Raw genomic sequence first — 9978 nt, forward strand, 5'->3', positions numbered from 1 at the left:
CTCATGAGTGCCAACAGGAGCCCTGCCCCCGGCACTCCCGGTACCCGACACCGCCGCCCAGAGGCCACACCCGCAGCAGGGCCCAGGTATCCCCCGACCGTCCTGCACGGAGGGGAGAGCCCCCCGTCTCCCGACATCGTTCCCCAAGAACTGCGGAGCTGGCCCGTTGTGATGACACCGGCCACGGCTGCCTGCCCAGGCGCCTGCGCGGGGCAGAGCTGCTGTTCTCTGGGGTGGGGGGAGGCAGGGGCTCCTGCCCAGCACCCCCGGGGGAGGGGGAACGACCCCACCCAGGGCACGTCTGGGCCCCGCTGAGACGGGGGAGGCGGGGCTCGAGGGCCGGCCTCTCCCGTGGGTCCATCCTGGCGCCCCGCCAACAGTTCCAACTCAGGCGTCCCCGAGGCTGGGTCCCTGCTCCCCCACCCCCTGCTGACACCCTGCCTGGGACACCCATGCTCGTCCCTAACCTCTGCCTGGGCCTGGGCCCCCTCAACACCCCCCACCCCGCCCTCAGGGTCCAGGAAGGGCCCCCGCCTGGGCCACTGGCTGGTGACACTATGTTCTCTGAGCCCCAAGAGCCGCCTGGGAGGCTGGTTTGGAGCGAGTGACACCCACACGCCAAGCCCAGCAGACAGCCCGGCCGCCAGCTGTGTCCTGGGGGAGTGCTGCCTGCAGGTGGGGCTGTGCCCAGGGGGCCCCCGAGTCGCCACACAGCTCCCTCGGGGCCCTGTTCCAGGGAGGGGCTCGGGAGGGCCCCCCCCGGCTCACCAGGCGTGGTTTTGGACCCCTGGGGACATGTGTGCGTGGGACTTGGGCCCCTGGGCCACAGCTCCAGGGAGGGCTCTGTCTCCTCCTGCTTGGGGAAGGGCTGGAGCTGGCAGGCGGCTGGGGCAGGCCACCGGCCCTGCCTCTGGCCCCCTCTGCCCAGCCCAGCTGCCCACCACCACCACCACCACCAGGAGGCCAGGTACCCACGGTAAACACCCTGCCTCGGCCGCCAGCCTGGCAGGGGCAGAGGCCCGAGCCCAGGTCCCCCCGCAGCCAACTTGACGGCCGAACCCCAGGGGGCCAGGGCACTGGACCCCCACGAAGGCCTGTCTCTCTCGAGCCTCTGCCAGAGGGCTCTGTCCTGCGGGCCGGCCGCAGCTCCCACCTCCGCGTGCAATCTGCTGGGGGGGCAGGCAGAGCCCCCAGACCCAGCTCCTAACTGGGGAATGGGTCTCCTGCGCTAAGACCTTGGGTCAGGAAGCCCGGGCCCCAGGGCACACTCCCAGCCCTCGCCAGGGGCCTCCGTCCTGGCCGTCCTCTGTTCCGAAGCCCGGGGCAAACGCAGGCCCTCCCGCCCTGCTACCTGTGCCAGAAACGCGGGGCTGGGGGACGAACCTCTGCCGCCCCCCGGCTGCCGAGGCCTCGGCTGTGCTGGGTGCCCGCCCCGAGGCCCGCCGACCTGCGCGGATCCCAGGCCTCTAGGGGGTCCTGCCAGAGAGCCGGACCCGCCGCGCCTCCGCTCGGGGCGGGGAAAGGGTTAATTTCCATGCAAAATAGGAACCAGCGGCCCAGGAAGCATCGTGTCCGCAGTGGGGACCCGGGCAGGACGGCGGGCTGGGGCAGCGCGCAGGGCCGGAGGCGGGCGTGCTGGTGCCGCCGGCACTCACCCGGGTCCAAGTGCGAGCTGAAGGCGAAGCTGGGGTTGAAGAAGGACGACGACATGGCCAGGGCTGGCGGCGCGGGCACCCGGCGGCGCTGCGCTCAGGTCGCCCGCGGCCCCGACCCGCGCCGCGCCATCGCCGCCACCGCCGCCGCCGCCACCGCAGGTGCGAGCGCCCCTGTCCGCCGGGCCTGCCGAGCGTCGCCACCCCGGGGCTGACGGACTCTGGGGCAGGCGGGGTGCGGGTCCGGTGCGAGCAGCGGCCACAGACGAGGCGCCTCCGCCCGGCCGGCCGCGGCGCCGCGGGGCTCCGGAGCTGGTGCAGCCCGAAAACACTGGCGGGAGCGCGCGCGGCGGGTGGGGGGGCCTCTCCGGCTGCAGGGGGCACTGAGATGCGCGGGAGGGGAGACCGCAGGCTGGGGGGGCACCAGACGCGTGGAGCGGGAACGCGAGGCTGAGGGACACGGGGCCGAGCGGGGGGGCGCGGCAGCGCAGGGGGAGGGGTGGCAGGGAGATGTGCGGAGGGACACCGCAGGCTCGGGGGAACTGAGGCTGGGGGGCACAGAGACGCAGGACGGGAGACCCGGAGGCGGAGACGCGGGGGCGGGCGTCCACGGAGACTGGGGAGGGGTCACGGTGGCGCGGGGTCAGGAGCCGCAGGAGGAGACGTGGAGATGGGGGGGGCACGGCCGCACGTGCGGGGGTGGGCGCTGTGGCACGTAGGGCTGGGAAACAGCGCGCCGGGCCGCAGGGGACGCGCCGGGCCCTCGCGCGGGGTCAGGCCTGCACGCAGGTCCAGAGGCCTCTTGGGTCGGGCCCCAGGGCCCTCTGGGTGGCGCCCGCGCCGCACGGAGACCGACCACCCTGCAGACGGGCCGCGGCCCCGCCTGGAGCGACAGCGCTGGGTGTTTAGGGTGGCGCCGCCCCCAGGCACCGTCCCCGCCGCTGAGCGCCCCGCTGCGCCATCTTGCTGCCCCCAGCGGCGGCCGAGGCGAGCTCAGCAGGGCGAGCGGCTCCGGGACCACGGTCCCTGGTCCTGAGGGAGCGGGGTCAGAGTGCAGCGAGCTCCCTGCCCCTCGGGCCTCCCGCTCTGTCACCCGCCCACTCACTCCTGGCAGAGCCCCTTGCCCAGGCCCGGGCGGGGCGTGGGAGGGGCACTTACCCCTACAAGGGCCGCCAGGCGTGGGGGGAGCAGGGACCACCGATGTGTCCCCCAGAGCCATGGGCAGGAGTTGAGCAGGGCCGGTGAGGGCTGGGCAGTCCTTGGGAGAGAGTGTCCTTCTTATTCTAAGGCAGCCCCTGTGGGGCCCTCCTTTCCTTCAGACACTGGGGGTCCTCTGCCGCGGGTGGCTCCACCCAGCTCAGGCCTGGAGGGGGGGCTGGGGGCCCTGTCGGTGGTCCTGCCTGTGCGGCTGGGGCTGCCCGGAGGAGGAACAGGTCCCGGCTGGGAGCCAACACTCAGGTCCCAGGGCTGCCGCCAGCGTGGGCGGAGGAGGGCTGCCATCCTGGTGTGGCCCCAGGTTGAGGGGGGGTGTCCCTGGCGGCGGTCCCCCCTTCCTGACCACAGGGAGGGACCCCTGGACACCTGGACCCTGTGCGGTCGGGGCACAGACCGGGGAGCTGCCTCCGTCCGGAGCCTCTGAGCCACCGCAGCCTCGGCGCGGGCGGCTCTCTGCGACCTGGGTTTGCCTGGGAGCACGCACACGTGTGCACACGCTGGCACACGTGTGCACACGCTGGCTCACATGTGCTCACGCTGGCACATGCTGGCACGCAGAAGGGCTGGACCTCTGGGGCTCCAGGGGCGCGGATCCTTCCGTGGGGTCCCTGCCGGGAGGCCAGCACCCCCACCCCACCTGACCAGGGTGCACCCCTGCTCCCTGTGCACCTCTGGGACCTCAGTGGCCCTGCTGCCCCCCTCAGGGGACACTGCCCGGAGGGGCTCCCACGCCCCCCCCCACAACTCCGGTCCTCCGGCCAGTGCTGGCTGCCCACCAGGTGCAGGGCCGGAAGCCTGGCGCTAGGATGTGGGGGGGGGGGGTCTGACCGCACGCCCCTGGGGCTGGAGACTGGGACTGCTGTCCCCCCAGGGCCCCCTGAACCCAAGGCCTCCAGGCCAGCTGTGAGCCCGGACCGTGGCTGGCAGGAGAAGGCCGAGGGGACGGGAGAAAGCCCTGCGGCCGGGGGAGGGCTGCGCGGAGAGCCCGGAGCCCGCGTCCTGTGTGCCAGGCTCCGCAGGACCCTCCCCCTGGCCTCAGGGCTGAAGGCCAGACCCCGCCTCCGGGAAAGAGCGGAGCACCGGAGCCCCAGGGGCGGGACCCCACGCCGTGGGCCCCGGGCTGTCTGGCCTCCCTTGTCCAGTGTCGGGACAGGAGCAGGGAGAGCGACAGGCCCCCCCGAACAAGGCATGCAGGGGTGCGGGCGGGCGGGCGGGCGGGGCCCTGCCGGCCCGGGGGTGACCAGTGGCCAGCCCCCCTTGAGGACCCCACTGTGCTGGCATGTGCTGATCCCAGGGGCCAGGAGGTCTCCGAAGACGTGCCCTTCCCCCCAAACCGGGGGTAGGCAGGACACCCCGAGCCCCTCATAAGCCCAGCAGGGCCCGGCCCAACTGTGGTGGGCTCAGGGAGCCACATGCTGGAGAGCCCACACCCTAGGGCACTGGCTGGTCAGGGCGCACAGCCAGCCACAAGGCCAGGCCGGCGGGGACGCCGCCCCCTGGCACCCCTACCACAGGACACGGAGGGCCCGGGTGTCCCAGGGCCCAGGGCCGGCACAGCCCCTTCCCACTGCCCTTGGAGGTGTGGCCCCAGCGTGACTGGGGGTGGGACAGGTGCCCCCTGTGGTCACACGGCCCCTTGCTGTGGGGGGGCGGTGGCTGTCGCTCGGAGGAACCTGCCTGAGCTAGCCCCCCGCCCGGGAGCATCGCCCCCTGACGAGCCCGTGCTGTGCTCTGCAGGGAGGGGTGGGAGGGGCTTCTCCCACACACCAAAGGGACCCCGGAAGGTGGGGCACAGCCTCCCCAGGCAAGGGAAGATGTCCAGAGTGCCGGGCTGGCCCGACCGAGGGCCACCCACGTCCCCCAGGGGGACACGCCACGGCCTGGGAGGAGGTGCAGCTTGAAAGGGCTTCATCCTCAAGGAGAGACGGTCCCCGGAAGAGACAGTGGTTCCTTAGGTTTCCAGTGGTCGCGGCACAGGACCAGCCGCGGGTCTCTGCAGTGGGGGCCAGGGAGGGGCAGTGCCCGCCCCGCCCAGACACGGGGGGTGACAGCATCCCCAGGGCTCTGAGGTGGTCCCCGGGGCACCCCCCGGCCAGCTCAGCCCGGAGCAGGGAGCAGTGAGCTGGGGCCAGGGCCGCAGGCGAGGAAGGCTGCCTGGCCGTGGGCAGAAACGAGACCCGGGGGGACGCCCAGGGGACCGGCCATCTGTCAGCTCGGGGACAGGTGCGGCGGCTCCGGGAGCCTCCGGGAGCCGGCCTGCGCACCCCCCCGCCCCTTGCCCGGGGGCCCGGGAAGGTGGGCTCCGACGGGGCCGCCCTCCCTCGAGGGGCCGGGCCGGGTGGGGGGTGCGTGGTGGGTCCCTCGGCAGATCCTTGGGTGCTGTCCGTCCCTTCGAGACTTCTGTGTAATCTGCGCTCCACTGGAGGCTGTTTCTCACGCTGCGTGTTTCCTTAACCGGGGCGAAATCCACGCAACGTAAACAACCCATTCAGCCGAGGTTCAGTGTTGCGCAGCCCCAGGCGGGCACCTCCCCGGACACTGACACAGGGACGGGGCCGAGAGGTGCGGCCTTTGCCGCTGGCTCCCCCCACTCAGCACGGGGGCATCGGGTTCAGCCCTCATGCCTCAAACCCTGCACTGTGGGCCGCCAGGGGTGGGTGCCCGGGCCGCAGGGACAAGGCCACGGAGTGAGGCCCAAAGGCCGGTGGGACCTCCCTGGACAGACAGAAATAATCTCTGCGTCCCCACCCCCACCCCAGGCTCAGGGAGGCCAGGCACTCCTGCGGGTCAGGCTGCCCGGCCAGTGTGGACGTGCCAGCGTGCCCCTGGGGGTGGCCCGTGCCAGGCCGGAGTGCCGGGGGAGGGGGGCGGTGAGGGAGGCCGCAGCCCTGAGCTGCGCAGGTGCCAGGCGGCAGCAGGTATAAAGGCTGGAGCCGGCGGCTGCCTCTCAGAGCCCAGCCTGACCCGCCTCCCAGAGACTTCGAGGGAAGCCGGACGCAAGTGAGCCCCTCGGGGAGGGGGGGTCTCAGCAGCACCCCGGGGGGGGCCTTCGCCCACGGGACCAGGGAGGGCCCCAGGGAGGCGGGAAAGGGGGAGGAAGGGAGGGGCACCCCTCCCTGGGGGAGCCCCAGTTGGCAGGCAGCTGCGGGGCCCGGTCGGTCTGCAGGGACGGTGGGCGGGCATGGACGGTGTCTGAGCAGGTGGAGAGGGGGCGGTGAGTCGGGGTCAGCGCGGGGAAGCTGAGAGCCGCTCGCTGACCTCAGGACCCCCGGTGCCGAGTCGGGGGTGAGGAGGCCTGGCAGGACCAAGGGTCCAAGCCCAGTGGGCCCCCCCCACTCGGGCAGGCACGCTGAGCCAGCCCTGTCCGCAGGGGCTCCCCATGCCCCCCGTCACCCCAGAGCTCACTCGGAGACTCCCTGGCCGAAGGTGGGTGCAGACCACAGTCCCCAGGAGGCCTCAGGGGCGCCCAGAGGGGTCTGGGTGGGGTCCCCCCCAGCCTGGGGGCATGAGGACCGGTGGTCTGAGGGTCTCGGCCCAGCCTTAACGCTCTGGCCAGCTCTGGCCGAGGAGGACGGAGAGGTGGGAGGGGGAAGGAGGCCTTTCCCGGGGGGCGGGGGAGGGGGCAGGGGCGGGGCCCACTGAGGGGGCAGGGTGCACCGGGCCGTCCAGGGCTTCCAGGGTCCAGCGGGACGCTCAGGCCTGGGCTTCTCCACTGCGGAGGGAGTAGAGACCCCTCCAACCACGGCCCGGTGCGGCTCAGACCCTCGGGCCACGGGCTGCCCCTCCCCGTGGTGGGAGCATGTTCCAGAAGGTTCCACCACCTGGTGAACTTTTGAGAGGGCCAAGGAGCCTCTGAAATAGCTGCTCTGCCACGAGCCCCAGAACCCAACCCCCCCTGGGGACAGCAACTTGAGAGCTCGGCGGGTCACACGGCGCCACCGTGAGGGGCACGGGACAGCCTGGTCCCCGGCTGGGGGCCCTGCCTGTGCCCGGACCCCCGCCCACGGCGATGCTCAGGGCCCTGTGCTGACGCACCTCCGGCGGCCCCCCCGAGGGCCTGGCAGGGGCGGTGGTCGCCCTGCCCGGAGGGACAGCGTGGGCCCCCCTCAGCCCAAGGCCGGCTCCGCGGTGGGCGGCGTCCAGCTAGGAGGAGCAGGGCCCGCTGGTCTGGGGTCCGGGAGCGTGAGGTAAAGCCCCCGGGCCTTGAGTTTTGGCCGGAGGAAGTGGCAACCAGGGTAACCAGGGAGGCTTCCCAGAGGAGGCAGCTTCGAGATGGGCCTTGAGGGGTGACAGAGGGCGTCTCCCCAGCAGCACTGAGGGTCCGATGGCTGCCGCGGCCCCCTTGTCTGAGCAGAGTGAAGGAACGGGGGTGGTCACTGACCCTCGGGCCCTCAGTCTCCTTCCGTGGCACGGGGTCACCACCTCAAAGTGGCCGGCTAGAAGGACACGGCGCTCGGACCTGTCCTACTGAGGGGCCCCGGGCGCAGGGCACGGCCGGGCTCTTGTCTGGCCCCGGGGGCTCCTGCGGGTGCAGGAGCTGGCACCACGCAGGGTGCCCTCACCGTGCACACCACTAAGTGGCTCCGGTCCCCTGCAGGGCCGGGATGGACGAGGACTTCTCCTCCCAGATGAAGAAGATGGCCTTGGCCATGGGCACGTCCCTGTCGGACAAGGACATAGAGCTGCTGCCCTCGGACATGAGGCACCACGGTTCGGCCCTGCCCCCTCCCATGCCCCCCACCGGTCCCCCGCGGCCTAGGGAGCCCATCTGCAGCCCCGCCCTGGGCTGGTGGGTCTGGCCCCCCCGTGGGTGGGACGGGGCCCGGCAGCCCCCGCCCCAGGGCAGAGTCTCCCTCCCCGCCCGGCCCCCGCCAGGCCACCTGCTGACCCTGCCCGGCCCTCCCAGGCTCCTTCAACTACCTCCGGTTCTTCGAGTACATGCGCAAGTTCCAGGCCTCGGGGCAGCTGGAGAGCGCCATCCGCAAGGCCTTCCAGACCCTGGACAAGGACAAGAGCGGCTTCATCGAGTGGAACGAGATCAAGTAACAGCGTGGGGAGGCGGGGCAGGGGGGCCGTGCCGGTCCACACCCCTTGTGGGGCGCCCCTTCTCTGACCTTTCAGGAGACAGGGCCCCGAGACCCGCCTCCTGCCGGGCCTCCGTTCCCCGCCCCGCCCCCGTGACGTGGGCGGGAGCACTTGGTGAGCTGCCGGGCACCCCCTGCCCCACTCTGACAGGGGCCCGCCCCGCCCCGCCCAGGTACGTGCTGTCCACCATCCCCAGCAGCACGCCCGCCGCCCCGCTGACCGACGAGGAGGCCGAGGCCATGATCCAGGCGGCCGACACCGACGGCGATGGGAGGATCGACTTCGAAGGTGGGCCTCCCCGCGGGGCGTCTCTGCCCCCGGCCCCGCCCCCAGCCCCGCCCCCCGGCCCCACCCCGCTCCGGGGCCCCCTGCGCGTGGGCAGTCTGCGTGACGCCCCTCATCCCCCTCGGTGCGGAGCTGATTGGCTGCCGCTGCCAGGCGCCGCCCCCGTCCCCCGGAGCTCGCTGCCCTCTGCGGCGGGGCGCCAGCATCCCCGGCTCACGGATGGGGAAACTGAGTCTCAGAGATGCCGGCTGAGGGCCGCAGGGCCGAGGGGGCCACTGCAGGGTGCCGAGTGGTGGCCGGAGCTGGCGGCGGGGCGGCGGCAGTTTCACTGGGGGCTCGGGTGGGGCTCGGGGCATCAGTGCGGGGGAGGTGCGGCAGCAGGGCCCCCGCGTGCTGCAGAGGGGGCCCAGGGGGGAGGTGGGGTGGGGCAGGGTGCTGCTCCAGGGGCATGGGGTGGGGTGGGTGGGGTGGGGGGAGCAGGCAGGGTGGGGGGTCCCAACGCAGGGCCTCGGACTGGAGGAGCCCTCTCATGCAGGGGGCGCTCCTCCCGGTTGGGGGCGCCTGCAGGGCTCTGGGGGCGCACCAAGCCTGGAGGTTATTTACTAGAAATCTGTCTCCTGCTCTAGAATTTTCTGAACTGATCAAAAAGGAGAAAATTCCGAAGAAGAAGTAGCACCACGCCCAGCCCGGTGGGAGTCCCCGAGGGGCAGCGGGGGCCCACGAGCGCCCCCTCCAGGGAGGCCGGGGGATGCACCCGGCCTGCGCCAGGAACGTGGTATAAAGCCAGCATTGCACGAACGACTCGACTCGGCCAGTGTGTCTGCGGGGGCGCTGCGTGAGCTGGGGGGGGCGGGGGCACGGGCATGGGGCTCTGGGGATGGCTGGTGGCAGGGCGGGGGTATGAGGTGCTGGTGGAAGGGAAGATGGGGGGCGGGGGTGAGCGTGTCCAGCCCTTGCCCCTCTGCCCTCCCCTTGTCCCCCACCACCGTCGGCTCCCGTGCGGGGGGGTCTCACCACCAGCCCTGGCCCCTCCTGGACCCACCCTCCCCGCCCAGTGTTCTCTGGGCCCAGACCCTCAGGACCCCCTTCTCTGGCCCCGGGGGGCTCGGGGTCCAAGCCAGACTGGTTCCCCGGGGCAGTCCGAGTCCCCACAGCAGCTGTGGGCACGGTGCAGGGGCAGCTACAGCTCCGGGGTGTGGCCTGGGGGACCCCGCAGGCTCCTCGGGCCGTGCACTGAGCCGGTTCTCGCCTCCCCTTCTCCCTAAGCTCTCCCTGTGCAGACGCCTCTGTCCCTCCTTCTGCCCCCCCAGGCCTCTGCCCCACCCACACTCATGCCCCCGCCCTGTTCAGCCCCCAAGTAGGGGTCCAAGCACCGCCCAGGCACCAGCAGCCCCCACCCAGACCTCTCTCTGGGGCTCCCAGGCGCCCAGGCTGTGCAGAGGCTGAGCCCCGGTCCTCCCAGAGCCCCACCGCCCAGCCCTCCCGCCCGTCGGGCCTCTGCCGGGACAGGAGGACAAGGCCCGGACCCATCAGGGGGTGGGGGAACGGTCCACGTCCTGGTGGCAGTAGGGACTGGGCATGACTTTGGCTGGGACTCACAGCAGCAAGAGCCCACACCCAACAGGGCCATCAGAGCGTGAGGGGCAGCCCTGTGGCAACCCCTCGGGCAGTGGGTGCCCCCAGCGTGGGAGCAGGAGGGACTTCCTGGCCAGTCCGGTCTCCCAGGGTCGGGGCCCTGAAC

The 9978-nt window shown here is 72.7% G+C and overlaps 2 protein-coding genes across 8 annotated transcripts in view; one reads left to right on the forward strand and one right to left on the reverse strand.

Annotated features, from left to right (window-relative positions):
• The window catches only part of AATK (apoptosis associated tyrosine kinase), a 25119-nt gene extending 23328 nt beyond the window's left edge, over positions 1–1791 (reverse strand). For 2 of the 3 annotated variants that reach the window (XM_045836887.1, XM_045836886.1), the window contains exon 1: positions 1656–1791. In XM_045836887.1, the coding sequence (XP_045692843.1) occupies positions 1656–1710 (55 nt within the window). In that variant the 5' untranslated portion in view covers positions 1711–1791. The remainder of the gene's footprint in view (positions 1–1655) is intronic. The other variant, XM_045836892.1, reaches the window with a different exon arrangement.
• PVALEF (parvalbumin like EF-hand containing) lies at positions 654–9026 on the forward strand. Of its 5 annotated transcripts, none has more exons than XM_045836898.1 (5): positions 654–675; positions 7465–7577; positions 7774–7909; positions 8125–8240; positions 8864–9026. In XM_045836898.1, the coding sequence occupies exons 2-5, from the start codon at positions 7472–7474 to the stop codon at positions 8908–8910; spliced, it is 405 nt and encodes a 134-aa protein (XP_045692854.1). In that variant the 5' UTR covers positions 654–675; positions 7465–7471; the 3' UTR covers positions 8911–9026. The 5 variants fall into 5 exon arrangements, with proteins under 5 accessions (XP_045692854.1, XP_045692853.1, XP_045692850.1 ...); XM_045836897.1 differs by lacking the exon at positions 654–675 and adding an exon at positions 879–967; XM_045836894.1 differs by lacking the exon at positions 654–675 and adding an exon at positions 1682–1814.
• The last annotated feature ends 952 nt before the right edge of the window (positions 9027–9978 follow it).

The sequence above is a fragment of the Phyllostomus hastatus genome, unplaced genomic scaffold (genome assembly GCF_019186645.2).
Source record: "Phyllostomus hastatus isolate PE091 unplaced genomic scaffold, TTU_PhHast_1.1 phas_contig_210, whole genome shotgun sequence".
NCBI lineage: Eukaryota > Metazoa > Chordata > Mammalia > Chiroptera > Phyllostomidae > Phyllostomus > Phyllostomus hastatus.